This window comes from Aptenodytes patagonicus, chromosome 1 (assembly GCF_965638725.1).
Source record: "Aptenodytes patagonicus chromosome 1, bAptPat1.pri.cur, whole genome shotgun sequence".
In the NCBI taxonomy this organism is placed as follows: Eukaryota; Metazoa; Chordata; class Aves; order Sphenisciformes; family Spheniscidae; genus Aptenodytes; species Aptenodytes patagonicus.
This window is the reverse complement of record NC_134949.1, coordinates 28,305,954-28,333,207: the sequence shown is the minus strand read 5'-3', so window position 1 is coordinate 28,333,207 and position 27,254 is coordinate 28,305,954. Positions and strand designations below refer to the sequence as shown.

General features: G+C 39.9%; 1 protein-coding gene across 1 annotated transcript in view; it reads left to right on the top strand.

Annotated features, from left to right (window-relative positions):
• TES (testin LIM domain protein) overlaps window positions 1-13,289 on the top strand; it is a 29,632-nt gene extending 16,343 nt beyond the window's left edge. Inside the window, exons 3-7 of the mRNA XM_076330508.1 lie at window positions 4,449-4,701; window positions 5,860-6,195; window positions 9,567-9,782; window positions 10,350-10,508; window positions 12,392-13,289. Coding sequence (XP_076186623.1) covers window positions 4,449-4,701; window positions 5,860-6,195; window positions 9,567-9,782; window positions 10,350-10,508; window positions 12,392-12,583 — 1,156 coding nt within the window. The 3' untranslated portion in view covers window positions 12,584-13,289. The remainder of the gene's footprint in view (window positions 1-4,448; window positions 4,702-5,859; window positions 6,196-9,566; window positions 9,783-10,349; window positions 10,509-12,391) is intronic.
• Window positions 13,290-27,254: the final 13,965 nt, after the last annotated feature.

Here is a 27,254-nt window from a genome sequence, read left to right as displayed (position 1 = left end):
GAAGCAAGACACAATCTACTAAATTGGGCTTTTACAGTGACATGCAACTTTTAATTCCACTAATTTTGAAGTTTCCTCCCTATCATCCATGTTTTAAATGGAAAAAGCTTCCCAAACTGCTGAGGTTTGGCTGGAGAAACATTCCTCTCCTTTTGTTGAAGTCCCGAGAGCTGTGAACACATAAGCAGGAGTCTCTAATAGCTCCTTCAGTAGGGGTCTTGCTGAATGTCCTCAAGTGAAGGGAAAATCTCTTTGACAATGCAGATGGAGAGAACGAGAAATTCTCACTGCCTGTCTTCTAGATAGAGCCAAAAGAGAGAAATCTAAGCCTATACATATGCAAACACATATATACACACATGTATATAACAGCATCTGGTTTTCCTAGTGCACATGAGGTCTTTGCTTTAACATCAAAAATAAAAATTAAGCATTGGTTATCAGACCCACTTGTGAAGTGTAAGTTTGAGCTAATGGGACAGGGTCACTTCAGTAAGATAGCTGTATCGGAGCCAAAGAAATGACCAGCTGATCTATTCTGGATAGAAGTAATTGGCCATATCCCTTCTGCAGAAGGGATAGTGACTAATGGGCAGGACTCTGATGTGCTACTTAGTGGAAGAAGGTATGACTAATTTGTAAACAGTGCTCTGCAGGAAGTGTTATGTGTGTAAATGTCAATTGGATATCTTCTAGGACTGGAAATTATTCCAGAAAAGGGATTATAAATCAGAAGAGGAAACCGCTTTTTTGGCTGTTAGCAATGTACAGACATCTTCCTGTGGCTGAGATCCAGGGGAGCACTGAGGAGCAGGGGAAATGGCAACAGCCTCGGGGATTTTCCTGTGACTTACTGAGATATGTTGGTGTCAGTTGTGACTCAGCATTCTCCACCTTCTTTCTGGATTGTTTTCTCCTGCATTTGGAGACTCAGTTATCCACAAGCTCTAATGCCAGGGCCACCGCAACTGTAATTCTGTAACATAGGCACTGTAACAGCTTCTTGCAAACTGCATGTAGGCAGAGTCATTCACATAATCTTGAAAGAGCAAGGAGATAACACTAGGCTGAAATGTACACAGTCAAATTCTTAATTTAAGTAAGTCTGGAGTGGGGGGAGGTTAGTGAGTATCTCATTCACATCAGTGTAAGTATAAAGCAAGTAGTTTTATGTCAGTTTTCACAGTGGGACTCAGGAAGGACCTGAGGACAAGTTGTATGCTTTCACTTCTTCGCAAGTATCTGTTCATCTGTTTATCGGGACAACAGAATCTCTCACCAATACTGAAATTGGTGAAACGTGTTAAGCCTTCAAGGTGGAACTGAGGATAAAAACAATTGAATCTGGGTTCTTTCCTAGTTGGAAATAGAAACAGGATCTCAAAGCTGTTCTGCATTCTGAGAGAAGTCTCTACTAGAAAATAGATATGCAATTTCATGATGTAGCGTGAACAAAAATAAGGTGCCCTTGTGGCTCTTCCAGCATGTGTGAAAGTCTCAGGGGAAGAATTCCACAACAGCTTGTTGGGGATGGTCTGGTCTCTGCAGGCTGTCGACGCTGCTTCACTGTACTTGGATGCTGTACAGCGTGGGGAGAGCTGCACAAACTATCACGCTGCTATTGTGACCACACAGGTAGTACGACAATATGAATTGTTCTTACTGAGTTCTGTTTTGCAAGCAGGGCAGTTCTGGACAATAAGACTATACTTTATTTGCATGAGTCTATGCAGGTTACCCGAGAATGTCTCTGTTCACCAATGTTATTAGATCACATCCTGTCAAGGGGCAAGACTAAATCTGGGGCTTACTGCTGCTAAGTTGAAAAGCGAAGGAAAATATCTGATAAACTATTGTTCAAATGGACTAACTGCTTGAATTCCAGTTACATGTGTGCTGTGAGGCATATGGCCGGACTTTAATCATTGATGTAATAATGAACTAAACATGCAAAAAGTAAGGTCTGATACTGTCACCTAGTATTAGATCTCAAAAAAGACATGATTGAGAGTTGGTAACAAGGTGTACATATGATTATGCCTTAAAAGATGAACAAACAATATAAATTGCTTTATTAGTATATTAAACAGTCTCTAAGTATCAGCTACGTAAAGGACTCATGTAGACGTGCTGAAGATCTGTTGTGGTTTAACCTCAGTTGGCAACTGAGCACCACAGAGCTGCTCGCTCACTCCCCGCCTCCCCCTCCCCCCCCCCCCCCCCCCCGGTGGGATGGGGGAGAGAATTGGGAGAGTAGAAGTGAGAAAACTCATGGGTTGAGATAAAAACAGTTTAATAATTAAAAAAAAATAAAATAAAATAAAAAAAGCAAGTGATGCACAATGCAATTGCTCACCACCCGCTGACTGATGCCCAGCCAGTCCCCGAGCAGCAGCCCCCCCCTGCCAGCTTTCCCCAGTTTATGTACTGAGCATGACGTCACATGGTATGGAATGTCCCTTTGGCCAGTTTGGGTCAGCTGTCCTGGCTGTGCCCCCTCCCAGCTTCTTGTGCACCTCCAGCCTCCTCAGTCAGTAGAGCATGGGAAGCTGAAAAGTCCTTGACTAGTGTAAGCACCACTTAGCAACAACTGAAACATCTGTGTGTTATCAACATTATTCTCATACTAAATCCAAAACACAGCACTGTACCAGCTACTAGGAAGGAAATTAACTCTATCCCTGCCAAAACCAGGACAAGATCTTACACAATTTTATGTTGTGAGTGCTTGAGATACACAATACAGCACTTAGGTTTAATGGGCAATGCTAGTTCATGCTTGAATGTTTTGGTAAGCTGGGAGATTGCAAAGTGCGTAGTGTTTACTAGGTATCCAGATAAGTATCAACTTTGATATTCTGTGCATCTTTTCTGTTGTTATTGATATCTTTAGGGTTTTTGTGTTGCAAAGTGGGGTCTGTTCTGCTTAACACTCTTATTTTGCTAGTTGCTTTTAGAATGGAGTGATTTATTTCTGTTACAGTTAGCTGTTTTTATTTGGAGTGGGCTTCATAATTTAGGTTACCATAACTTATGGTTGCTGTATAATCACATGACCAGGGCAGCATTCATCACACACTGAAATGATAGTACTCCGCATCATAAATGGGTGTACATGTGTAGCGCATATCTTTGGGGCTGGCTGTGCATCACTTCACATGACCAACTATATGCAGGTCCTCCTTCTTCCTTCCTTTCCCATCACCTAATGGGCCTGCTGTAGTCATGGCATGTTCTTGTTATGTACCTGTTAGATGTCTTAAGATAAGGTATGTATCTTGCCTTCAAGACTTTAACATTGTTCTGCATCTTGCTTTCTAGAGTTCGATGGGTTTTGGTAAGCAGGGCTGAGAAGCTTTTTATAGGTAGTAGTTTTATGCTATTTGCTATGTGAAGAGTAAATAATGGGGTAAAATATTACTCATTCCTCTTCAAACTCGAGATCCAGAAGGTTCATCTGTTTTCTTAGGCTATAATAAGAACCTTTAGTTAACATCCAACTTCACTAATTTCCATATACTGTGGCTGACTGCTTTGAACTGAAGCTCTGGGGAAGCCATTAATAGATAGTAAACTAGTTTGTCTAATCCCAGGTTCTGTTTATTATATGTAAATTGTGTAATTATGCTTAAGGTAATAAATTGCTATTAATATCCCTTAATCAAAGGTGTTCGAATGTGTTGTATATGAAAGAATACCATTTATATCTAAGTAAAGCCTTCTACCTTTTAAGGATGTTATCTGTGAAAATTCTCTGTACAGCATGTGCCAGTGTACCTCTGACTTGGTTCAGGGCCATTTAAAAGGCTTTATCCATATAAGCCTTTCACTTTTCTTTCATCTTCTCTTTTAAATGCCAAACTTTGCAATTGCACAGAGTTCTGTTCATACAGCCATATATACTGTGTATTTTTTCCTTTCTAGGAAATAGTTGTTTCCACTTGATAGCAACCCTGTAATAACCAAATATCATGCATACAGTGAAATGCATATGAAGAAAATAGTATAGTGTGTGTAATTTTGAGTGTATAAAGAGAACCTGAAAAACTAAGAGCCCAAATAAATGACTGCTGGGGGGGATCATGTTGATGCCTTTAAGTTAACTCATGGGTGACTACCCATAATAAATCTGGTAGGTGTGTGATTAGTACTGAGATGTAACTGAAGGAATGATACAGCATCATATTCAAAATGCATTAGTGTAGTTGGCTGATATCTATCTGATGATAAACTCTGTGAACAAAGAACATAAATAATACAATAGGAGAAATAAATAATATCCTCGAGATGTTTGACATATTGCAGAATAACTTTTATATACTCCCTAATCAAAGCACTGAAAACAAGTTTTTTGGGTTCCCAGTGATGATGTTACTATGCATGCAGCTGGTGTGAGGTGTAGTTTTCAGCTGAGACTGTAACTTTGTTGCTGTTTCCATAAATTTCAGAAAAATATGCCGCAACTGCAAATGTGGCCAGGAAGAGCATGATGTCCTCACAAGCAATGAGGAAGATCGGAAAGTGGGCAAACTCTTTGAAGATACAAAATACACAACCCTTATTGCAAAGCTGAAGAATGATGGCATTCCCATGTATAAACGCAACGTAATGATACTGACTAATCCAGTGCCTGCCAAGAAGAACATATCCATCAATACTGTGACTTATGAGTGGGCTCCTCCTGTTCAGAATCAGACACTTGTAAGTCCAACCCACTTTTTCTTCATGTTCAAGGCAGGAGTTGATGGGAGATGGAGAAGTAGAGCTTACCGGAAGGATAAATTTACCTCTTGTAGTCATTCTGTGTGTACCTCTTCTTTTCATCTTCTTCAAAACTGAAAATGTGGTGCCTGTTTAATGAGTCTTCCCTGTGTCATCTTGCAGATATGGATGCTTATCTATGGAACTTCTTGAGAACTGGAGAGATGAGGTGGTTTTTAATAGCTAGGATTAAGTGTTACCTGCTAAGTCCCTGGAGTCCAATTTCTCTAACCTGCCTTTTTAGTACACTTGAAAAACTTGCATGGAGTGTGGGTGTAAAAGGAAAAAAAAAAAAAAACACACCAACCCCACAACAACTTATGTCATTGTTTAAAGTCAAGGGGAACGCTCAGTCTTGCATATAGCTTTTACTGTATATGGTAAGAACAGGGTCAGTGTTGACATCTAAAAGAGCAACTCTCTTCCAGTATGTTTTCAGCTGAAGTAGATGAGATGGTAGATAGCCTTCTGCGGATTTTGCTTCACTTTTCAAACCTTGATTGCTAATTTACTGTACTGCAGTGTTGTGTGATCTGTGCCGGAATCATGTTATCTCTGACCTAGCCCTCAAAATATCCTTTTTCAGTGAATTAATCAAACCTTGTGCATCTAAACCAACTGTTACTTAGCATTCAGTTACCACTTTGATTTTTAGGCTTGTTCTTGCAGTATTAAAACTAGAGCTTTTTTCTTTATTTAGCTAGAATTATTTCTGCAATGGGCTGTGTGCCCCAGGCAAACTATTTCAGCTTCTACTTTTTAAAGCTATACTGATGATCAGTAGTTTTAGATAGCTTTGAAGAGACAAGGTGCTGTGTAAATGTTAATTATTATTTACTCTGAGAAGTAATAATGCTATACTGTAAAAGGCTTAAAAGGAAGCCTGTCTCTTACTCTGGGAAGAAGCCAATTAATGCATCTGCTATATTTTATCTCCGTCTACTGTGTTTTGGGAGCTTAATGTTTATGGAAAGAACCCTGTTTTTGACAAATTTGACTGTCGCGAACAACAGTAGAGATGATTTTAGTTGCGTGTTTGCTTAAAAGGATGGGTCTATAGTTGAAGCAGCATCTGATATCTAATTCCTCCTGGTTCAGGCTAGGCAGTATATGCAGATGCTACCCAAGGAGAAGCAGCCTGTTGCTGGCTCGGAAGGCGCGCAGTACAGGAAGAAGCAGTTGGCTAAGCAGCTGCCTGCTCATGATCAGGATCCTTCAAAATGCCACGAGCTCTCCCCCAATGAAGTTAAGCAGATGGAACAATTTGTGAAGAAGTACAAAAATGAGGCGCTTGGCGTAGGAGATGTCAAGCTCCCTGGTGAGGTGGAAACGAGAGCTAATGAGAAGAATAACGTGAACAATGGTGACAGAGGCACCTCAGCTGCCGTAGGAGCGATGGAGGACAAGTCCCCAGATCGGAAGGCATCTCAGTATGTAAGTATAAGAAAGAAAAGATAAAACAAGGTGTATTACTATCCAGGTGCTCTCTTTGGTCGTTTTAACCCAATTAACTTGTTTGTGAACTTGGAATGGTGAAAACCTGGGGAGGGAAAGAAAGAAGGGGAACTGGAAAACATGGTGAATGTCTGCACAGAACCCTGGTTTTTGACTGTATTTAGTGCATTGCAGCAAACAACTTCCTAAGTGACCTTTTCATCCTCATTGCAAAAACATGTTAGCTTGGAGCTATAGTATAGCAGGGTGGCTTTTGCAGGAAAATAATCAAGAAACTTATGTAGACTTACAGACTAATTGCTACACTTTTCTCCTCTTGAAGAGTTTAGTTTAATTTTAGAAGCTTGTTTTCTCCTCTTTCTTGGAAGAGCACCAAAATTACCCACTTGACAAATTGTGTTTAAAATTAAATGAAACTAAGAAATAATAAAGTAACACCTCTCCCTCCCATGTCCAACAAGCAAAGCTGTATAACGGCTGTTTTGACTAGCTGCCTTTCCATTCAGATCTATTTTTTCTTTGATCTATTTTCTTTGGCATCTGATTTCTGCCTTGCAATAGCTCAACAAAAAATAAGGTATGTAAAATTACCCAGTTTTCATTGATATTTCTAAAACTATTGCCTTAATAAAGTATTTCTGACATAACTTGCTAACTTTTGCTGTGCATGTCTCAGCTACCGATTATGAATACGAAATAGGGGTAGGATTACTGAAGTAACATTAAACACTTCAGAGTGGCAAAAGCTCCTGTAACTTGATTTCCAGAAATGTTGCTATTATATGTGTGAATCTCAAATTATTTGTCTGCAGGTTACTTATAGAAAATGAATATACAAGTTCTAGATGGAGATAGAAGTTTGTTTGCTAACATGGTTGTAGAATATGGCTTTCAGTGTTGTTGGGGGGTGTTGTGTGCTGCTTTTGGTGTGTTTTTGTTGTTTTTTAAACTGACACAGTATATTACTTCTGATGTAAGTCATATGGAATATAAAGTTAACACTTAAGTTTTAGCTTTGAATGTGCCCACTTACCTTAAACAGTCATATGCTGTGCCATTTGGTTACCTGTAGCTACTTTCTGAAATGAATTAAGTTATTTTTGCCACTATCTTGTCGTGGAGATTCTAAGATACTAAAAAGTTATTTTATTGTGGCTTGATTAGGTTGCTGTCGTTTTGTGTAACCCAGCCTCTCCTGCTGGGTTACTTTAGCTTCATCACAGCAATTCTTCACTTACCTCCTCGAGAAAGACCTACAAAAATACACACCTTGCATTGTACCCTGCTGGCCAGCTGGCTTGGACTGTGTGAAGTCAAGGGCAGGAGGCACTCTGTCCTCTTGAGTATTTGTATCAAAAGGTGCTTCATTTTTACATTACACATATTTATCACTTCCAAAGTTTTTCTTTACTCGAGCACCTGAGTATACTTCCTACTGTTTAGGCCAGGCATCTCATCACTGTGCACAGTGATTTAGAAAGAGGCTTAGAAGTGTTTAATAGTGTAAGTGAACATTTGAGTTGCTTATCTATTGTTAGGTATTGAGTTTACCCGGGGCTATATAATCAGGATTTAGATATATTCTTTTATTATGTTTAGATATATTCTTTTTAAGTATTTTTTGTCTGATTTCTGCAAGACTTAGCTGAGACTTAGTCTCAGCTATATGCTGTAGCATTATCTCAACTTCTTTTTTCTTTAACAGTTCAAAATAAAACAATACAGAGAAGATCTCTTAAATACCTTGCAGAAGAATTGCCATCCCTGTCTACACTTTTTTCTATCCATTAGTGCTGCATCTTTGTTCTCCATGTTTTCTTGTACGTTGTCTTTCAAACTGAGTCTGAAAGCATGTATTCCTGAGGCTGTGGTAAATAAAATGAATTTTTCAAGAGATTCTGTTATAGGAATGGATTGCAATTCTTTTAAACATGACTTTTTAAAAAAAAAACAACAAAACAAAAACCAGGTCTCCACTATTAATGTAAATATACCAATAATAATTGCCTCTGTTTAAAAAAAAAAAATCCATTTTACTGTGATTAAAAGCTGAATAACAGAAAAATTGATATTAAGCATATTTTCATCTTGTAAAGAAGCAAATCTTTATGTGCCTTTTAACCACCTAGGCTGGGGATGTTGTAAATGGTAGGTAAACTGTCTTGCCCTGATTTGGGTCCATACAACTACTAAACCTTCCAATTGACTCCTCTTGGAGTATGAGATCTAAAGTAGAAAGAAGAGTCAAAAAGCTTTATATATGTATATATTTACACTTCCCCTTTCATTAGTTCCCCTTTCATTCTGTTCCAAGCTGTTCTTCCTCCCTTTCTGATGTCTATGTATATTTTGAAATTGCTTGTCTGAAACTAGTGTGGGGATCTGATCAATATGCCTTACAGCTGAGACATTTAAAAAAAAAAAAAAAAACAAACCAGATACGTATACACACAATTGAAAACCGAGTCCATTTGTGGCTGGGCTTGTAGTGATGTGAATCATAGAGAAAACCTTCCCAGGGTGTTCAGGCCAGTCCACAGACCAACTGGAGCGCAGGAAATGCCCAACTGGTGATTAAACTGTAGAATTAAAAATTTTGTTTTAGTAACATAAACCACCTGCATTTTTTGACTTGATGACAAAATCCTCTCTGTAAGCAGGTATAGGGCAGGAGACTGACTATGAACGTTTTGGAACTATTTGTAGTGTAGCTGTGTTCATAAACTTTGTAGTCCCTTTTCCATAATCACTCTCCCTGTCCCTTTTCCATAATCACTCTCCCCATCCTAAGATCATTAATCACAGACTATTGGACAACAGCCATGAGTGACAAGCATCCCTAGAACAGTTTTAAACAGACTGAGTTTGAAATATTCACAATTTTTTTTTCTCACTAATGATGCAGATATGGCTTGATCTTCTCACGACCTATAAGTACAGCCATTTTCTTGTCATGTGTTCTAGTCCATAGTCTACTCGGTCAGCTTTGGAGGCTTATTATTCTCTCCTTATTCTTGAGTATGCAAGGCTCATAGAACATAACATGAATTTTAATTGTGGTGTTTGTTTTTTTAAAAACTGGACTGTAGTTGCGAGAATGTGAATATGGCAAAATACAACAATCCATTTAAGTAGCACTGGTGCTATGTCAGTAGAATGTACAACATTTTGAATTGCTTAGTTAAACCTGTACTGTGGCATCATGTCACACCACTGTTTGATCATGGGAGTAAACTAATGCTTTAATTTCAGTCTGGGAAGGTGTGATTTATTAAATATGTCAGTAATATGTAATTGCTATAAATGTACCTCTTTGAAGACCTATTAACTTGGTAATAACTTCTTTCCAGTCCTGCTATCGCTGCAAACTGAACATGAAAGAAGGTGACCCAGCTGTCTATGCAGAACGTGCTGGATATGACAAATTGTGGCACCCAGCTTGTTTTGTCTGTTGCACCTGCAGTGAACTTCTGGTAGACATGATCTATTTCTGGAAGAATGGTAACCTGTACTGTGGAAGACATTATTGTGATAGTGAAAAACCCCGCTGTGCTGGATGTGATGAGGTAGGAAATACCCTACTCCTTTGTTTTAGTATACAAGTTCGCTCCCCTGAGAAGTGAATATGATTTCTAGTAAAATATTTCAGTGCAGGGAGATGACATGCCTTCATCAGTTTTAGCTGATCATAGTTGCAAGGAACTGAAACTGATATGGACACTCTACATTCAGGAAGATCTATAGTTTGCTTTGGATTTGGTGGGAACTTTGTGCAGTCTACAGGGACACAGGATGTAATACATGAGTGCAAATTCTTCTATGAAGTCCCAATTATGCAGCTGTTTCCTCACGAAGGGCACTAGGGGGAGCGCCTTACTAAATTACACCTTGTGCAGCATACAGAGAACAGCCTGCCTGGTGTCCTTGGCATCTGTTGGTTCTTAATAAAGGAAATGGAGGCTTTTGGAAAACGGTGAAACAAGTGAATGCATTTGTTTTTGTTGATGAAATCATTTGAAACAGTAGAATCGCTAGGAGTTCCTTGAAATTACAAAACATCCTGAGGCTAGCTCTATTAAAAAGAAATACTACTCAAATGCATATATTAATATTTGTTTGTATCTTCCTCATAGCTAATATTCAGCAATGAATATACTCAAGCGGAAGGTCAAAACTGGCATCTGAAACACTTCTGCTGTTTTGACTGTGATTGTGTTTTGGCTGGGGAAATCTATGTAATGGTGAATGACAAGCCAGTCTGCAAACCCTGCTACGTGAAGAACCATGCTGCGGTAAGATCCTTCCACACATGTGGTGCTGTGAAGGAAGGGAATGTACATCTGTGGAGCTTGAAACTCTTACTTTCTCCCAGTGTGGGAGCATCTGAAGAGTATAAATCAAATGCAAGTTTAGGCTCAAGTCAACCATCTTTTTCCCTTTTGAAAAAAACCTTAAAAGCAGACAAGTATTTTGACAATTCATAAACTTGAACAAAAGCCACTGGTGGGGGGGAGGCTGTTCTGAAGATACCTTTGCCAGTGGTGAAGCAGGATTTTGTAACAGGAGGAGTAAAGTAGGTGAAGATGAGTAATGCTGCTAAACGTTTAGTTCGTGTCAATCTCAGTTCATTGTGACCAGTGGGATTCAACTTCAGCTGGTCTGCTAAAAGCCCGTAGTGGCAACTGCAATCTAGGTACTTTGTTTCTTTGTATTTCCAACTACATGAGTTATAAAGGAGAGTGACTGATGGGATAAAGCTAGAAGTTTGGGTAAGGATGGTAGTTCTCAATTCCTAGTTATGCTAGGAACTCTAATCTGAGATGATGGTCCATTCGTATCTACCAATTAACGAGCTATTAGTTGGGAGTTCAGTCTAATGTGCATCTAGACTGTTTATATAGTTAATGGAGGGAAAAACTATTCTCTCTAGCTGGCAGTTAATAATCTTCTGAGGTAGGTGTGAGGAATTATCTTTTGGAGAGGCTTTTCTTCTCTTAAAACATTAACTTCATTGAGATCTAAATGATAATTTCTGACAACCAGATTTTAAGATTAATTACCTCCAAGACTTTCTAGTAACCTTTAATTCTTTGGCGTTGCTTTACAGCTGCCAACACAGGAAGATTTGTAACTAATCTCTTCAAATGTCTGGGTTTCATATATTAAGTTCTGTGCTGTTTGGCACAAGTTTTTATCATTATTTGGGCATTGGGAAATCCTAACCATCATAACTGTCTAAGTTTAGTCCCAACAGCAACTAACTTCTTTTGTGCGTTTTATTTTGTTTTGTGTCCTCAGCTGCATTTTGGTTGGAAACTCTGCTTTAAAAATAGTCATAGAATCATTAAGGTTGGAAGAGACCTCTAAGATCGAGTCCAACCGTCAACCCAACACCACCACCCCCACTAAACCATGTCCCTAAGTGCCACATCTACTTGTCTTTTAAATACCTCCAGGGATGGGGACTCCACCACTTCCCTGGGCAGCCTCTTCCAATGTTTAACCACTCTTTCAGTAAAGAAATTTTTCCTCACGTCCAATCTAAACCTCCCCTGGAGCAACTTGAGGCCATTTCCTCTCGTCCTATCGCTAGTTACTTGGGAGAAGAGACCGACACCCACCTCGCTACAACCTCCTGTCAGGTAGTTGTAGAGAGTGATGAGGTCTCCCCTCAGCCTCCTTTTCTCCAGGCTGAACAGTCCCGGTTCCCTCAGCCGCTCCTCATAAGACTTGTTCTCCAGACCCCTCACCAGCTTCGTTGCTCTTCTCTGGACACGCTCCAGCACCTCAACGTCCTTCTTGTAGTGAGGGGCCCAAAACTGAACACAGTATTCGAGGTGCGGCCTCACCAGTGCCGAGTACAGGGGCACGATCACTTCCCTACTCCTGCTGGCCACACTGTTTCTGATACAGGCCAGGATGCCATTGGCCTTCTTGGCCGCCTGGACACACTGCCGGCTCATGTTCAGCCGGCTGTCAACCAGCACCCCCAGGTCCTTTTCCGACAGGCAACTTTCCAGAAATAAAGAAAAATCAAAAGCTGGAGACTTATTTCAACGGCTTTTTTTTTAACACCCGTTTCTCTTTTCCAACAACATTTAAGAATTCTAGCTTTTATTGGACTTGTAGAGGGGATATGTATACTTCATTTAAGTGTCGTTTTGTTTCTAAACAGACCTGCCAAGGCTGTCATAATGCTATAGATCCAGAAGTTCAGCGTGTGACATACAACAACTTCAACTGGCATGCTACGCAGGAATGCTTCTTGTGTTCCTGTTGCAGCAAGTGTCTAATTGGCCAGAAGTTCATGCCGGTGGAAGGAATGGTCTTTTGCTCAGTGGAATGTAAGAAAAAGATGATGTCTTAAGAGAAGACATGCACAGAACCAAGCATTGCTGCGTTCCAAAGGCTCTTGCATTTCTACTGTAAAAATATATAGTATCGGGGCATTTAAAGTTATTGAAAGTATTAAATAGCATTTTCCCAAAGATTTTTTTTTCTGAATGACTAAAACTTGCTATGTAACCTTCATTTCTTAGCCATAATAATACTTTCTTTTTTGGAATATTGTTCCTGAGTCTTATGTCAAATGATTTCTTATCCCAGAAATGTAAGAAAAAATGTTATGAACTATATACACTTTAAGGGAGCTCTTCACTGTGAAGGATCTTTTTGCTGTATCTTGTCTAGTGGAAGAAGAAAATGTGAAAATGCTCCAATTTTTCTTGTTTTGTGTGATAAATGTAACTCTTCCACTTTTGGTTTCACTAATTTATCATTTTTATAGTTTCCCTGCTTTCATCAAGCACTTTAGACAAAATGATCAGCTTTACCAACACATACAGTTTTCACTAGACCTCAAGTATGCAGGGAGAATGAAGCTTAAAAAAAAAAGTTGCCTGTAATCGTTTGCTTGTTGTTCATGCATGAGTTCTTGAGGGATGGTGCCTGCTCTCACATCTAGTTTGTAAAGTAACTCTGCACCAGTAGAAAACTGTGTTGGCTCATGTTTCTCTCTCAAACTGTTCATGCCTGCAAAAGTTTTCATTTTACAAATGTTGAAGTTACTTTACAGGCTTATTTGGGGGGGAGGGAGGGGAGGAGAAAATATAAGAGGATGTCTTGCCCAGATTTAAAAAAAAATATTTAAAAATCCACCAATGTTAGTGGGTGTCACTCTTATCCTTTCAGAACTGGCTTCTGGGTTTTTTCATGAATGTTATTCTCATAAATTTTGCCTTCTATCAGAAGGACATGGCACCCAATACCGTATGCATTTCCAGGAATGTAATTCTGCAAAAGGATCATATTAGGCTTTTGATTTGTAAGTTCTTAACCAAAGCACAAAGAAGTCTTTCCCAGAAGACTTCCAGTACTTGAGTGAAAAAAAAATCACAGCTGTGTATTAGCTTTGCTCACTAGATAAACCAAATGTGTGGTTCTTTCTTTTTCTTAAGAATTACAGATCTACAGTGAAACTTGTTAGCTGTCTTCATGCCAAACAGTGAATGGAGAGTCTTTGGCCTAAAAAAAAAAAATAAAATTAAAAAAATAATCTATGCAAGTCTTATGTTCAGCTCTTTTTTAAGTTTTATGGTGGCTGTATTGTAACACTTACAAATAAAAATTAGTGTTGTTCACTTGAGTTGTCTACTAAATCTGTTCTTATTGAATCCCCTTTAGGGGGGAGGCAAAGAGGAGGGGAAATGTTTCCATACTTTCCTTTAGCTTTGACATTATTTCCAAAAAAAAAAAACCTTAAGGCCTGTATTACTGTAAAGTGCTTACTGTCTTGTTTAATATTGTTGATGTGCTTATAGGTGTAAAACAATAGGTCTTGTTCCAACAAATACACAACTTCAAAACCTAGTGTGAATTTACTTTTTGTTCACATAACCTATGGCCTTAATTATGTTTTAAGGCATAGCATGGGAAGTTTTGAATTCACACAGGTGAGCTAATGTCCTGAGAAAATAAAGTGCATTGTGATACTTTGAGTACTGCAAAAATAAGACACTGGTGTGAGATACATACTTTGTGTGTTGTCTAAATTGAGGTGTAAACTTTAGGTCTGTGTTCTGGAAGCCTGTACAGCTTTTCCCAGGGAGCCTCAGGATGTACAAAAAAGTGTATGTCTTTCAGTTCATAGCAATGGGGCTGTATTCTTGCCAGATTTGTAGTTTTAAAAAAAGGAAAACCGGGATGCCTCAGTAGGAGAAGGTATTTCCATTTTTTCCATTTAAGTGCTCCTTAATCTGTAGCAGGACGTGCTGTGAGAATGCCATTTGTGGGGTGGGATAAGGCCTTATTTAATGTTTATCTATAAGGATGGCTTAATAGTGTCTGGGTTTTACTTGTCTTGAGTGCATCTGTCCTCACCCACTTACTAATATCTATTCTAGAAGATGCAGCTGATCTCTATAAAGAATGCTTTGTGAAAAGCTGTTGTGCAACTTTCCCTGCCCCTCTCTTGCCACCCCATGTGACAGCTCTATTTTTCCTTAATGTGATTGCTTGCACTGATGGTAGTCTTACTTCTCACTTTAAATCTTGTTCTGTGCAGTTTTGTTTGTTAAACTTTTTAAATGAAGGTTACATAATAATAAAGATGAGCAGGCACTACCTCAGGACTTATTCCACCAAGACAGAATTGCTAAGGAAATTCATGTCAAACCAAACATCTCAATAACCCATCATCTTCTGGGACTAGCTTTTTTCCATGCCTCTTCTGAAGCATGTTGGCTTGCTGCCTTTAGCTAGCGCTCTTCTTGAGAAGCTTAATCTTCCCTTGCCTACTTGTTTCCTTCTGGCTCTCTTCCCTGGAACCTGATGCATCTAGGTGTTTCTGTTACGGGGTAGCCAAAGTTTAATCTCTGTCCATGCAGTAATTGGAAAGGGTCATGTCATAGGAAGGTCAAGCGTAATGTGCAGATGATACAGAAGGGAGACAAAGATACCGCTGTGCGACTACGCAATAGATCAGGAGATGATTAGGAGTGCTAAACAGCTCTTGTAATGAGCTAGGAAGGAATTTATATTCCTGAAGATAATGCTTTTAGTGTTAGCTGAAAGATATGTCGACATGCTGGAGCTTGAATACAAGCATTAAGGACACTTCATTCTGTCACTATCATAATAAAAATATTGGCAGTTAAGTGTGGGGTTTTTTTTTTTTTGTTCTCTTATTTTGTTGGCTGTTTTATCATGGAGGTCCCTTTGGATCTATTTATCTTAGTAAGCTAAGAATAGAAGCTGGAAGTACATACTTTACAGATGAAATTTTGAACTCAAAGTATGAAAGTTGGAGTTCTACCCTTAAGCCTTATAAGCACTTGTTATACCAACATATTCTTCTTTTCAGAAATAGTTAATTGGCTGCAAGAAACAGCTGGAAGAGGCACTTAGGCAGTGGCATGATAAATAGAGCTAAGTGACATACTTGATTTTAACTCTTCACATGTTGAGCACCAAATGAAGACAAAAGATTCACAGCAGAAGACACATTTGGCCTTGTCACTATCAGCATGTGTGAGAAGGAAAAGCCCAAATTTACCTTCAGGATGTAATTTGCTCCCTGTCTTAGCTTTCTGTTCTGTGTTGTACGTTATGTGGCTACTGTGACAATGTAGGTTGTTAGACTCCAGGTTTGAGTTTTTAGAGTTGTTTTTAGCAATTAGCTGTGGAGAACAAGTAGAACTGTACAGTAGAACAACAACTTTTAAAATAGAGATTAAACAAAAGTGGGGTGTAGCTTAAGCCATCGCAGCAGAGGGCACCAGAGAGACCATCCTGTCACTGACCTAACTGGGACATCTGGGAACTTGATTTTTCTTTTTAGTATGGCAGTAGCAGTCAGCCTTTTCAAAGAACCCCTAAAATCACCAGGTTTCTGTCTGTTTGCATTTCAAACACACCCTGAAATTTTGAAATTTGCCTAGTTCCCAAAAATGGCAGACAAGGTGAAATGCCATTGAGATTATTGTTAAGTCCTGCTTCACTTAACCCATTTGTAACCTTCATTGGAGTGTCTAGGTATTGCCTGTTGGTTGACCACAGAGCCCAGGAGCCTTCACCAGCACCACAGGCATCGCGACACAGCATCTTCGGTGCCCCAAGAGCAAAGGAGGTCCATGGCACTCTGAGCATATATAACTCCCGCTGCTTTTCAGGACATATGGATTTGTATGCACATGAAGCGCTCTTAGCACACTTATGTTTAATCTCTTTTTAACCCATTTATATAGTAAAATTTACTTGTGTATGTCACTCCAAATATTAGTGCGTTAATTGGAATCTTTACAGTGTCAACGAAGAAAAAGTGGTGATGCCATCGTAGCTCTTTTGGTACAAAGAACAAGATCTTCCTTATTGTTTATGGCTCACTGCTACAAAAATACATTTTATGTGAACTCCAGGCAAACCATTTCCTTTTTCTGGGATGAGGCAAAGTCAAGGCCGAGTCAGCGCTATACTGGCTGGTATTCTAGAGGGCACCTTAGCATACAGATGCAGTTAGCTTTGGATTTCATGAGACTGCTACTACCATTATATAGTCAGAATCCAATATTGCCTTTTGTTTAAGGAAGTGTTATCTGGAGCATCTGTAAAGTCCAGGGTGGCAAAGGCTTTGTCAAAACCACACCACCTATAACTTTAAAAGAACAAAGCCAAATAAATGCATCTTTGAATTAGGAACAGATATTTATACATGGTAGGAATAACCTGTAACTTTTATTGAGATAGGATTGCATCTCAAACTTATTATGGTTATACATATGCTAGAAAGAAAAGGAAAACATGCTTTGAGCAGCTTTTTATAGGTATGTTTATATTTCCTCTGGAAATCTAATGTTTCTGTCTCTCAAAATTACATGCTCATGAGCAAAACCAATACAGCAACTTCCCCTTTTCCTGCAGAATCATAGGTGTTTGAGTGTTACAGAACATGGTTGATGGTGTGAAGCAAAATTATCTGGCTTTGTTGGAGTAATGGTCATTAGCGCAAAACTGTGTACATTCAGGACTAACTTGAGGTGCTTGGAAGCTCTAGACCATCCATTCCCAGAAGAACTGGTGAGGTAGGGGTGGGAGGGTGTTAACGCTTGGTTCAACAACCTCTGCCAAGTTTAGCATGGTTTTGGGATGCTAGAGCTAGCAGTGAGTGGCAAAGAGGAGGTTGGCAGTCTAGGAAAGGGTCAACAATTCAACTAGCAGCAGGGTCTCCAAAAGAATAGGGGCACAATGTCTGTCCTGTAAGAACAGGATGAAGGGAGCTAGTATGAGGATGCAGCAGTTCAAGGGCAGGGACTTGTTCCAAAAATTTGAGCGTTTCTGTATGATGTCCTCAGGTCCCGGGTGTGCTCTCCCACCACAGCAGAGCCCTGTGGCATCTCAGTGGAAAGCCATCATAAAAATCATCTCCACAAGAGCAGTCCACTGGGGCTAATGTGGTGGTCTCCTTTTCCAGCCCAAGCAAAGCACTATCAGAGAAGATTCCAGTCTGATTCACATCAATATGTATGAATGCTTGTGTGTGTGGAAAAAGATGTGACAGGCCAATAGAAAAATCTTCTGCTAGGCCTCCACACTTCTTTGTGCGTCAGGACTGTAGGGTGCCCTGTTTTATCCTAGAACTGACAGGAACCCAGTCCAGCTGCTGGTGTAAGGCTCACTGCCCACGTACCCGCCATACTCCACTGAGCACAAACATCATTTTCATTATAGTTTTCTGTGTGAAACACGGAAAGGGTGTGTTCACCTTCTGTTCTATCTCTGGATGAGTGAAGCATTTGCTTCCAGAAGTAGGAAGTCTGGATGCGAGGTTGTCCTCAAGCATTTAAGCTCCAAATTCTGCCTCACACCTTTTGGGAGAACGTCCCAACCACCGAGCTGTGGTGTGTCACCTCTGGGCAGGCACTCCACATTCTGGCTGTTGGAGGTAGGCCACAGCAATTAAGAATGTCATAGTCAACCTAAACCGCACATGAGGCAGCCAATACCTGTTAGCTGAAATTCTCTTACGCTATTAAAATTGTATCAGTGTGTCATTAGCAGTCAGCAGTGAGTAGGATCACACAAAGCTAGGTTCAGTGATTTTCAGTCTTGCAAATAGCTGCTTGCTAACAGTATAAAGCTGGAGACTCTCCACGCTTACAAAGGCTGTAACTAATCATCCACTTTCACGTATCGCATCTATTACCCTACTGCTTCTCAGTGCTGAGGCCAAAACCACCTGTAGCCCAGGACCTTCTGAGTCCATCTTTACTCACTCCTTCAGTAAATAAGTAAATTGAGTTTATTAATTAAGTATAAGGCTTGAGTGGTACTTAATAAAATTAATTGTACTGCCAAAGAGGTCCCAGAAGTAGGTGTTAAATGGAAAACAAATCATCTAAAGATCATCAACAATCCAGGAGAAATGCAGAGAAAAAAATTTAGTCCAAGTACTGAAAATAACACGTTCATTTTTTTCAACACCTTTATAAACAAAACGATGGATAAAGGAACTTCATGGAACAAAAGTCCAAAACCATCTGAGACAGGACTAGGCTCAGATTGTAGATTGCCACCCTGCGTTCACTGCTTAAATCACCAAAAATGAGCCAGATGATACTTTTTACCTTGCACTCTGGAGAGCACCTAGGCAGTGCCTGCTTTGCTGTGCCACCACCAGAGCAGCAATGCTGAGTTTTGTGGGTGCTATGAGCAATCACAACAATATGTAACAGATCAGAGTTTCCCCCATTGCCTCCCCCCTAAACAAGTGAAAAATGACCCAAATAAGAGGATGTTTCTGCTACAGATTAAGCCCATCATTGTTCAGATTTGGCTTCAAGCCTAGCATTGTTGTAGAAAACTTTTGCACCCAGTTTATGAGAAACTAGTCAAGCTTCATATATCTGTTAGCTTTTCATTTGTTAAAAAAAAGTAGCATCACAATAAAAGATCAAGAGTATTTATTGGTTGCCCTGGATGAGTCGTTTACATGAATCAAGACTTGATTTTTATGTTTGCAGCAATTGAAATATTCACAGCAGCCACATGATGTTCTTCCGTTACCCAGCAGATGCCGTCTGTGCTACGCTGAGCACACCTGCTGCACCCACAAGGCAAGACCCTGGGAAATACTCAGCAGAAAAAAAGAAGCGTTGAACTGAAAGAGAAGAGATGTTCTGAAGGTTTTAAGAAAGGAATAAGCTGAGGAGGGGGCTGTAAGTCCAGAAGGCTGTGCGGGACTGGAAAACAGCTCGATCATGATTTCGGATAGGAGGAAGGCACGGGGGAGGTATTTTAGGATGAACGTGAGTAGAGTGGGAAAAGGGGCGGGGGGGAAGTGAAATAAACCAGAGGAGAGAACGCTGAATCATGGAGGCACTCTGGAATAATTTTGACTTCCTATGAAAAGGTAGAAAACTTAAGGTGGCAAAAGGCAATTGCTCTAAACAAGGAAAGTTGATGATGCTGTTTAATTGCTATGGATAGAAAATGGACCATGAGCTTAGGGAGCAACCTGCAATAATCAAGGTTGTGAGATAAAGAGAAGAGGACATCAAGAGGACAGGTGGTGAGGAAAGGTTGTTCTTCAGCAGTAATCCGTGCTTCTAATGCTGCATGCTTATGATATATCTAAAATCTAATCCATTACACCTGTACATTGATTAATAGATATGCCCCATTTAAATTAAAAAAACAAAACATTTTTTGTGTAATAATGGGCTGATGTTCTATGCTGAAATCTGCTGTCTAAGGTTAACTTTATGACACTTCCTAGGAAGCAGATCTGATTCTGAGGAATCAGATCAGGAGTGAAACACAGGGATCACGATAGAAGGCATTTGGAAAAGTCTGAGTCCACCCCTATGTTCCCAAACAAGCAGGACACCAATGTCTATTTAAGTTTTCCAAAAGCTAAAGGCATCCAAGCCAAATGTTCGTGCACTGGCAACACTTTACTCCAACAAAATAATGGCAAAACAATTACTTTTCTTTTAACTGTGAATTCAGGGTTTGAGGGCTCATAACGTCACAGAAAGATTTAAATTGAAGAGCCCTCTGGGGGTCATCTAGTCCAATCCCCTGCTCAAAACAGGGCAAACTTCACGGGCATATCAGGTTGCTCAGAGCCTTGTCCAGCCGAGTTATAGTCACCGACCTGCCTATTCCAACAATGGGTGCAATTTAGTTGTTTGCATCTCATGGCCTGCCCTGGTTTTCACTATCGCACATCACAAAACGGTACCCACCAGGTGCTATTTCTCCCTCTAGCCGAGATCATTGCTCTGTTGTGTCTTCCCTGATTAAGCCCAAAGCCCCCAGTAAAGAGGTGCAGCTGAATCCTGGGACTGAGAACAAGCATTCCTGAGTATTTGAACCAAAGCAGCTTAGCTCCCAGTGGTTTTGTGATTAATTGACAATCTAACTGTATTATATTAAGCTGCAGCAGGAGTTTACCCCTAACGGACTTCAGAGAATCTAATTAGGAAACCATACTTATAAATGTATTTATGACTTCTATCCTTGTCTGCATTTTACGAGGCAGCAGAGACTCCATACAGGCGAGAAGTCCAGACTGAGGTTTTTCTGCTGTTTAATGCATAAACTCTGACTGAAGCATTTCCCATGGTTAGGGAATTCATTAGATCTCATTTGCCCACGTGAATTTTCTCTCGTCTTTTAGAGGCTGAGCCTCAGCAGAGGCTCAGCATTAACAGCCAAAACTTGTTTCGCAAGTTTCCCAAAACTTGTAGGAACTTAACACATGTTAGATCTCCGTCCCTCTGCCAAGTCTGGCTGAGGTTACAGGAGAAGACACTCCTCTGTCTCTCTGTCTCTGTCTCTCTCACACACCCCCCATGGAAAATGCATCCACACATGACTCAGTCTGAAGAGCACTTTAGTGTGGTCTGCACCCATCTCTATCTGACACTACTAAGCTTCAGAACAGGCTGAAAAATCCGTGTTCAGCATTTTCAGCATTTCCTACTGGTGTGTTTTGGTGGGCTGACTCTCTGTTCAGCATGCTGGTTATTTTGGCACTAACCTTTTCCGCATTTCAAATTCTGGACCTAAAAATGACACGTTCTGACAGCTAAGTTTTAGGTACCTACACCTTTATGTGGTCTCCAGGTGCAAAGAAAAGAGTTAGATTGTGTAGGAATTTGACTCAATGGAAGCTATTGGGGCTTAACTTGTCTCAGTTGGACACAGATCTTCATCAAAGAAAACGTGGAAAAAAACAACAACATAGCTTTAAAGTTCCAGTTGAAACAAGCTGGGAGGTATTTTTAATGAATAACTTTGAAAGTGTATTCAGAACAGAAATCAGGAATAATCAGTAAGAATAAAATCAGTAAACAGTTCATCAGTTCTCAGAAAACATTTTAATGACCTTCCAGAATAGGAAGCCAGAACATTGTGGGCAGAATACAAACAACATCTCTTTCATTCCAGGAATTCAATGCACGTTTTTCAATTTGAAAACTCTCCATATGATATGCATTCAGAAGCTTTTCAGACTGCCTTTGTGGACTTGCATCTATTCCATCGCTTCTTTCTTTTTTTTCTTTTTTTTTTTAATACGTTGGGGGGAATTATCTCTAAAACTGAATACTCCTCTACAAATTTCTTATTTACAGCAAACAAATGGACTCTTGGCCCCTTTTAATTTAGTCATAATGCGTTGAGCGTATTAATATAAGCTGTTTGGAATCCTTTTTATGTAATACTTTCTTCCTGTCTAAAGGCATAAGGAGTCGGCATGGTTTAGTAGACTGCAGACTGTGACTGCAAAGCAGAAACATCTGACACCTAGTTCCAGTCCTCTGCTGAATGCAATGGGACATTGTCTAAATTCCTTGGGAGTTCTGTTCCTCAGCTAACATCCTATGTAAGATGGGTGTAATAGCAACATCACAGTGATATTTTGAGGCTTGGTTCATTCTAACTGGTGAAGTTTATTGAAACTGTAAACTGTATAACTGCAGCCATTACCACGCAAAAGGTCTTAATAGTCTTTTCTGAGATACTTTTTATTTTCTTCATTTTGGCGTTCCTGTACAAAACTGCCAAAGGGAATCTGAGGTTTATATTTATGAAGCCTGTAATCATTCCATGAAGTTCAAGAAATCTGGCAGTGATCTGGACAACTTAGGAGGTAATAAAAGGTTATCAGCAGGAATGCAGAGCTGCCTTGTATGGTAGTGGAGAGTAGAACCAGTACATATTTTGATAATACAGTGCAGCTCTTGTCTTTGGGGTGGCCCTTGATTGTATAGCTCTGCTTGCATCTGAAATGCATGGCAGTGTAAACATTCTTCTAATAACACAGAGGTTCTCTTTAACATTTGTAAATAGTTCAGCAATTTTGAGAAACGGGGTGGAGCCTGGAGATGGCCAAAGAAAGAAGCATTATTCTCATGCTTGTTGAACTCACTGTCCCAAGCCCAGTTCTGCTCTTAATGTAAACCACTGCCAGTTGCCTTCAGGCGCAGTTGTACAACGTGCATCTAACCAGACTTGGAAGGCACACACTGTTCCAGAGCAGGATGGGGCTGTGCTGCATCCAAACCTGACCCAAATTTGATACCCTAAACTGAGGATTTGTTTCTACTTAGCAAGAAAAGGTGCAGTATTGGCTGTATTGTGAGTGGTTTGGAGGAAATACTATTTTTTTACTGGAAACTACTTATGGTGGAAGGTGTAGAGGGAAAAACAAAATTGTAGGATCAAATTCAGTAACATTTTTGCCAGCTTTGATTAAAAAAGAAAAGCAGTTTTATAGTATACAGTATACAGTGTGAAGTCCACACAGGATAGGAAATTCTGAATTTCAAGCATGCTTGTGTTAGTTAATCAGTTCATTAATTAATTTGTTTCACTAGAATTACAGTAATGCATTTCTGGGGAAAGATAATAATGCCACACTTACTTTCAGTGGTAGTTACAAAATTAATGCTGTTCATGCAGGACCAGAACTCCTGAGGTATCACTTTGGGGCTGGCTTTTCTTCCTTTCACTGCTAACCACTTACAGAAAGCCATTACCTTTTCTAATTCTGTGGTCTCATTTTTTAAATGAGGATGGCAGCACTAATGTTTCTGAATCTTCTGGAGTCAATTAATAACTTTAAAATAATTTGAAGGTGGAAGGTGGTAAATGTTCTACTCCAGGCGATTGCCTGCATTCTCAACATTCCAGTTTCACCAAACTCAGTACGGAGGTTTTCTTGGCCAGCATTACCTGGCCATTACACATGGGCCTTGAGGCTCTCGTTGTATCCTGCCTCTCAGCTCCCATGCTCTGAACCTTGGCTCAAGGTGCAGCTTCTTGTATTTCAGAAATACCCTGATGCTGTTACTGCAGGTAACTTTCACCACTTAGTTCAGCCAATTGAACTTGTACACTGAGTTAACTCCAGCCATTTATTTACTTACCATAAGACAATATTTTAAATAAATAAAAAATAAAACAAAATAATAAATTTTTTAAAAAAACAACATCCTTTAATCCAAAATAATCCAAAATGGTCTCATTAAGATTGCCTGATTCTAAGTATTGTTTGCTATGGCAGCACTATTACTGCTAATCATTCAGAGGACATCTATGGGGTGGGAGATCTTGTTAGTGCAGGAAAAAGGTTGTATCTGCAAGTTCTTAATCTTTCAGATTGATAAGAACAGGTTCCCACTGACAGAAGTCTGTGGCAACGGAATAGGATGTGGAATTTAAGACTCCCATCTGGAAGGAGTCTGCCAGCATTCATCATACGTGGTGGTACACAGGTCTCAGTCCCATTAGTGGAGGTAATAGGAAGAGGGAGCTCTGCGGGAAGGGTCCCTAGAGACTCCTGTAACAGGACAGGAATTAGAAGCCTCTGAGGAATGTCAAAGCCCTACCCCATTAGCTACCCCATATCCTTCACTTTATATTCATAGGGATAGGGCTGTCATCCATAAATGAAGCAACAGTAGGTCTGAGTAATCTAATCTAGCAAATTATTTTCACAGGATTCTTCACTTCACATAAAGTGGACAAGAAATATGAAGGTATAATTTTCATTTAAGCACAGCTCTTTTACACCAAGCCAATGCCATCACCTCTGCTACTGCTAATACTGACCCCTACAAGAACAACTGTCAGAAGAGGAGACACAGAAATGAGACTTGGCCAGCTGCACACATCTACCAGTCTGCAGCCAGTTTAACTGCCTGACAATTCCCAGGTTTAGGAGGGACTTCTTTCTTTTGGACTTAAATCAGAAAATGTCATGGGGGAAGAATCTGCTTTACTAAGGACAAAAGGTCAAAGAGCCCATTGTCCAGAACGTCTGCATGCAGCTGACAGTTTCTCTTGTGTTGAAACAAAGCTTGCTAGATGCTCTTACTATCAGGACTGTGCAGCAGCTTACTTAGAGCATGACATTGAGGCCGTATGCACGGTATGCCTGGAAAAGTAGCATGAGACCATTTGGAGATAAGTGATGATGCAAAGTCTGGCGAATAAGAGTAGAAAACAGCTTTGTTTTCTAATGTTGCTTTTGGGTCCCCAAAATGAACTGTCTTTTAGCCTGCCTGACTGCACTAGGTGTTGACTTCGAAGGAGCTATTAGAAGATGGCCAAAACAGAGCAAGGAAAAAACTGTTGAACAGTGTGGATGATGAGGAGACAAGTGCTTTACTTTTGTCTCTGGCCTTTTTTATTTAGCAGCCTAGACATGACCTGACATTAGATTGACCTTATAGCCCCTCAGCAATGTCAGCACAATCACATACAGGTGATGGGCTAGTGAAGAGGAAATCTCTGAACTTTTCTGCAAGTTTCTGAGGTCATACTTTATATCATCTGTTCTGATATGTAGGCATGGAAGCAAACATCTAAAGATCTGTGTTTCACTCTGATTCAAAGGCTCAGATTTATGGGATGCTGGAGTCTGACGGCTCCAGCGTCAGAAGGGATGTGAAAATCCAAACCACTGAATTCCAGTTTTAAGACTGGACTGTAACCCTCCTACCACAGCAAGAACTTTTTTCTTGCTTGTCGACCATCTTGTGCACCTCTGCAAGGCCAGAGCTGTATGCGGGGCTCGTTAAGAACAGTATATCACAAACAGGTCCTCTTTGACATGTTTTTTATTACATTTTTGCTACTAATGCCATACCTGAGATGGTGGAATGGTCCTGCAGATAACTGCAGCAAGTCTCCTTTGCTCCCACTCTTTTAGTCAGAATGGTAGAGGTGGCTGTTTGTTAGACATCTGTTTGATTTCAGAGCTCAGCTCTCAATACCAGAGTGGTCTGTAAAACTAGCAAGTCTGAGAGTTATCAGAAATACTGACACCCACGTTTTACCTTAATAAGCGTGTCAGGATAAGGTCTCTTCTTTAAACTAGTAAACCATGCTTCACATCAACAAATAGATCAAGGTGGTAATTTCCCTTCCCCTTTGTGTAAGGAAGTGATACAAGTGTAGAAATTGGTCCATCCCACATGAAATTTCTTTTTTGCTGGTGGACTTCTCTAGTACACTGACCAGTCAACATCTGCCAACTTAAGCAGGTATTTCACTTCCTGCCATGGGTGGGAGAGTAAAGATTTAGGCCCCTATCTTACAGAAGACTTTTCTCAGAATGAAGCTATTTGCAGTGGAGCCTCACAGAAAACGTGAGTCATCTTGGATGAGCAGCACTGCCAAACACCTATTGTGGCAACTGGAGTCAGAGAAGCAAATGCAAAGTCCTGTTTTATATAAGCTGTAAATATGTCAGTATGTAATAGTCTTCAAAATCTGAAATGTTTTCTTTCCTTTGTTTTGATTAGATTTGTAATGAGTCAAACAGTATAACAAAAGTCAGAGCAGAGCTTCTTAAGCCAATCCTCTCCTTGGCCCAAAACAACAGTAATGTAGGCGAGAGAAGTATTTTACTCTTTCAGGTCATTTTGGAAACTAAACTGGGTGGCTAAGTGAGTCAAAATCAAATCTATTTTTCTGGAAATCTGTCACAAATCCAGCATGTTTCTTTTGGCAGGATAATAACGTGCTATACTCACCATGTTCAAAGCCAAGGCATAACATTGTTAAGTCGCTTCTATTTTATCTTTGTGATATGTTCACAGCTAGAGTTTAGCCTCTCATGCTCAAGCTGCAACACAGTTTATGCAGGCCACTTATCCAGATTGCTGTGAAAAAGTACTGTAAAATATGGCAAATAACGTGAAAAACAGTTTTGCGTTGTTTGGACACAAGACTTCAGTGAAAGCAGGGTTTGGTTGCCAATTTACAGGGGAGTTAAATGGGCTCAAAAAGGTGCTCTGTGTTCTTGCAATATCTTATTTTTCCATGTGTACTTTATACCTTGCCAGGAAACAACCAGGCATTAATGTTGCAATTAAATAGCAAAATGGGTTACACTGGAGATTGCTAACTCTGATGTTCCCACCGGCCCTCTGAGTGTCTCTTTCCATGGACTGTAAAGGAAATCTGGATTCCTAAACTTGTATGTCCTGAATTGTGCCTACGGTAGATGCCTAAAGTAAGCGTAGTAGATCATTAAGTAAATTTAATAATTGTATTTGAAATCTATTCCCACTTCAGTGTCTGTGCTCTAAACATTTCTGCCTTTTTAAGAAGATCCCCAATGAAAATAACTTTCAGATGTTCGGTGTTCAGGCATATGTGAGATGTGCAAGCTCTCTTTCTACACCTTCATTTCCCTCTGGTAAAGACAGCAGCGCGGACCAGTGATAAACAAATCCTTTCAAGTCTAGCCTTCACATTTTGAAGCTGTAACTGCACATTAGAGCAATGATATCGGTAGGAATTTCAAGTGCTAAACACCATTAAAGATACAGTGTTTGATCCTGCAAACTGATGAGCACTCTGGACCTGCTCCAGCAAAACACTTAGAAAGATTTATGGCACTTGTCTTACATTTAAGTATAAGATTGCTATTGAATGCTTTGCTGTATTGGGTGGAGATAGATAATGGCAAGATAAGGTTCATGTCACCTAATTTTAGCCATTTAAAAGTAAGGTGTCAAACT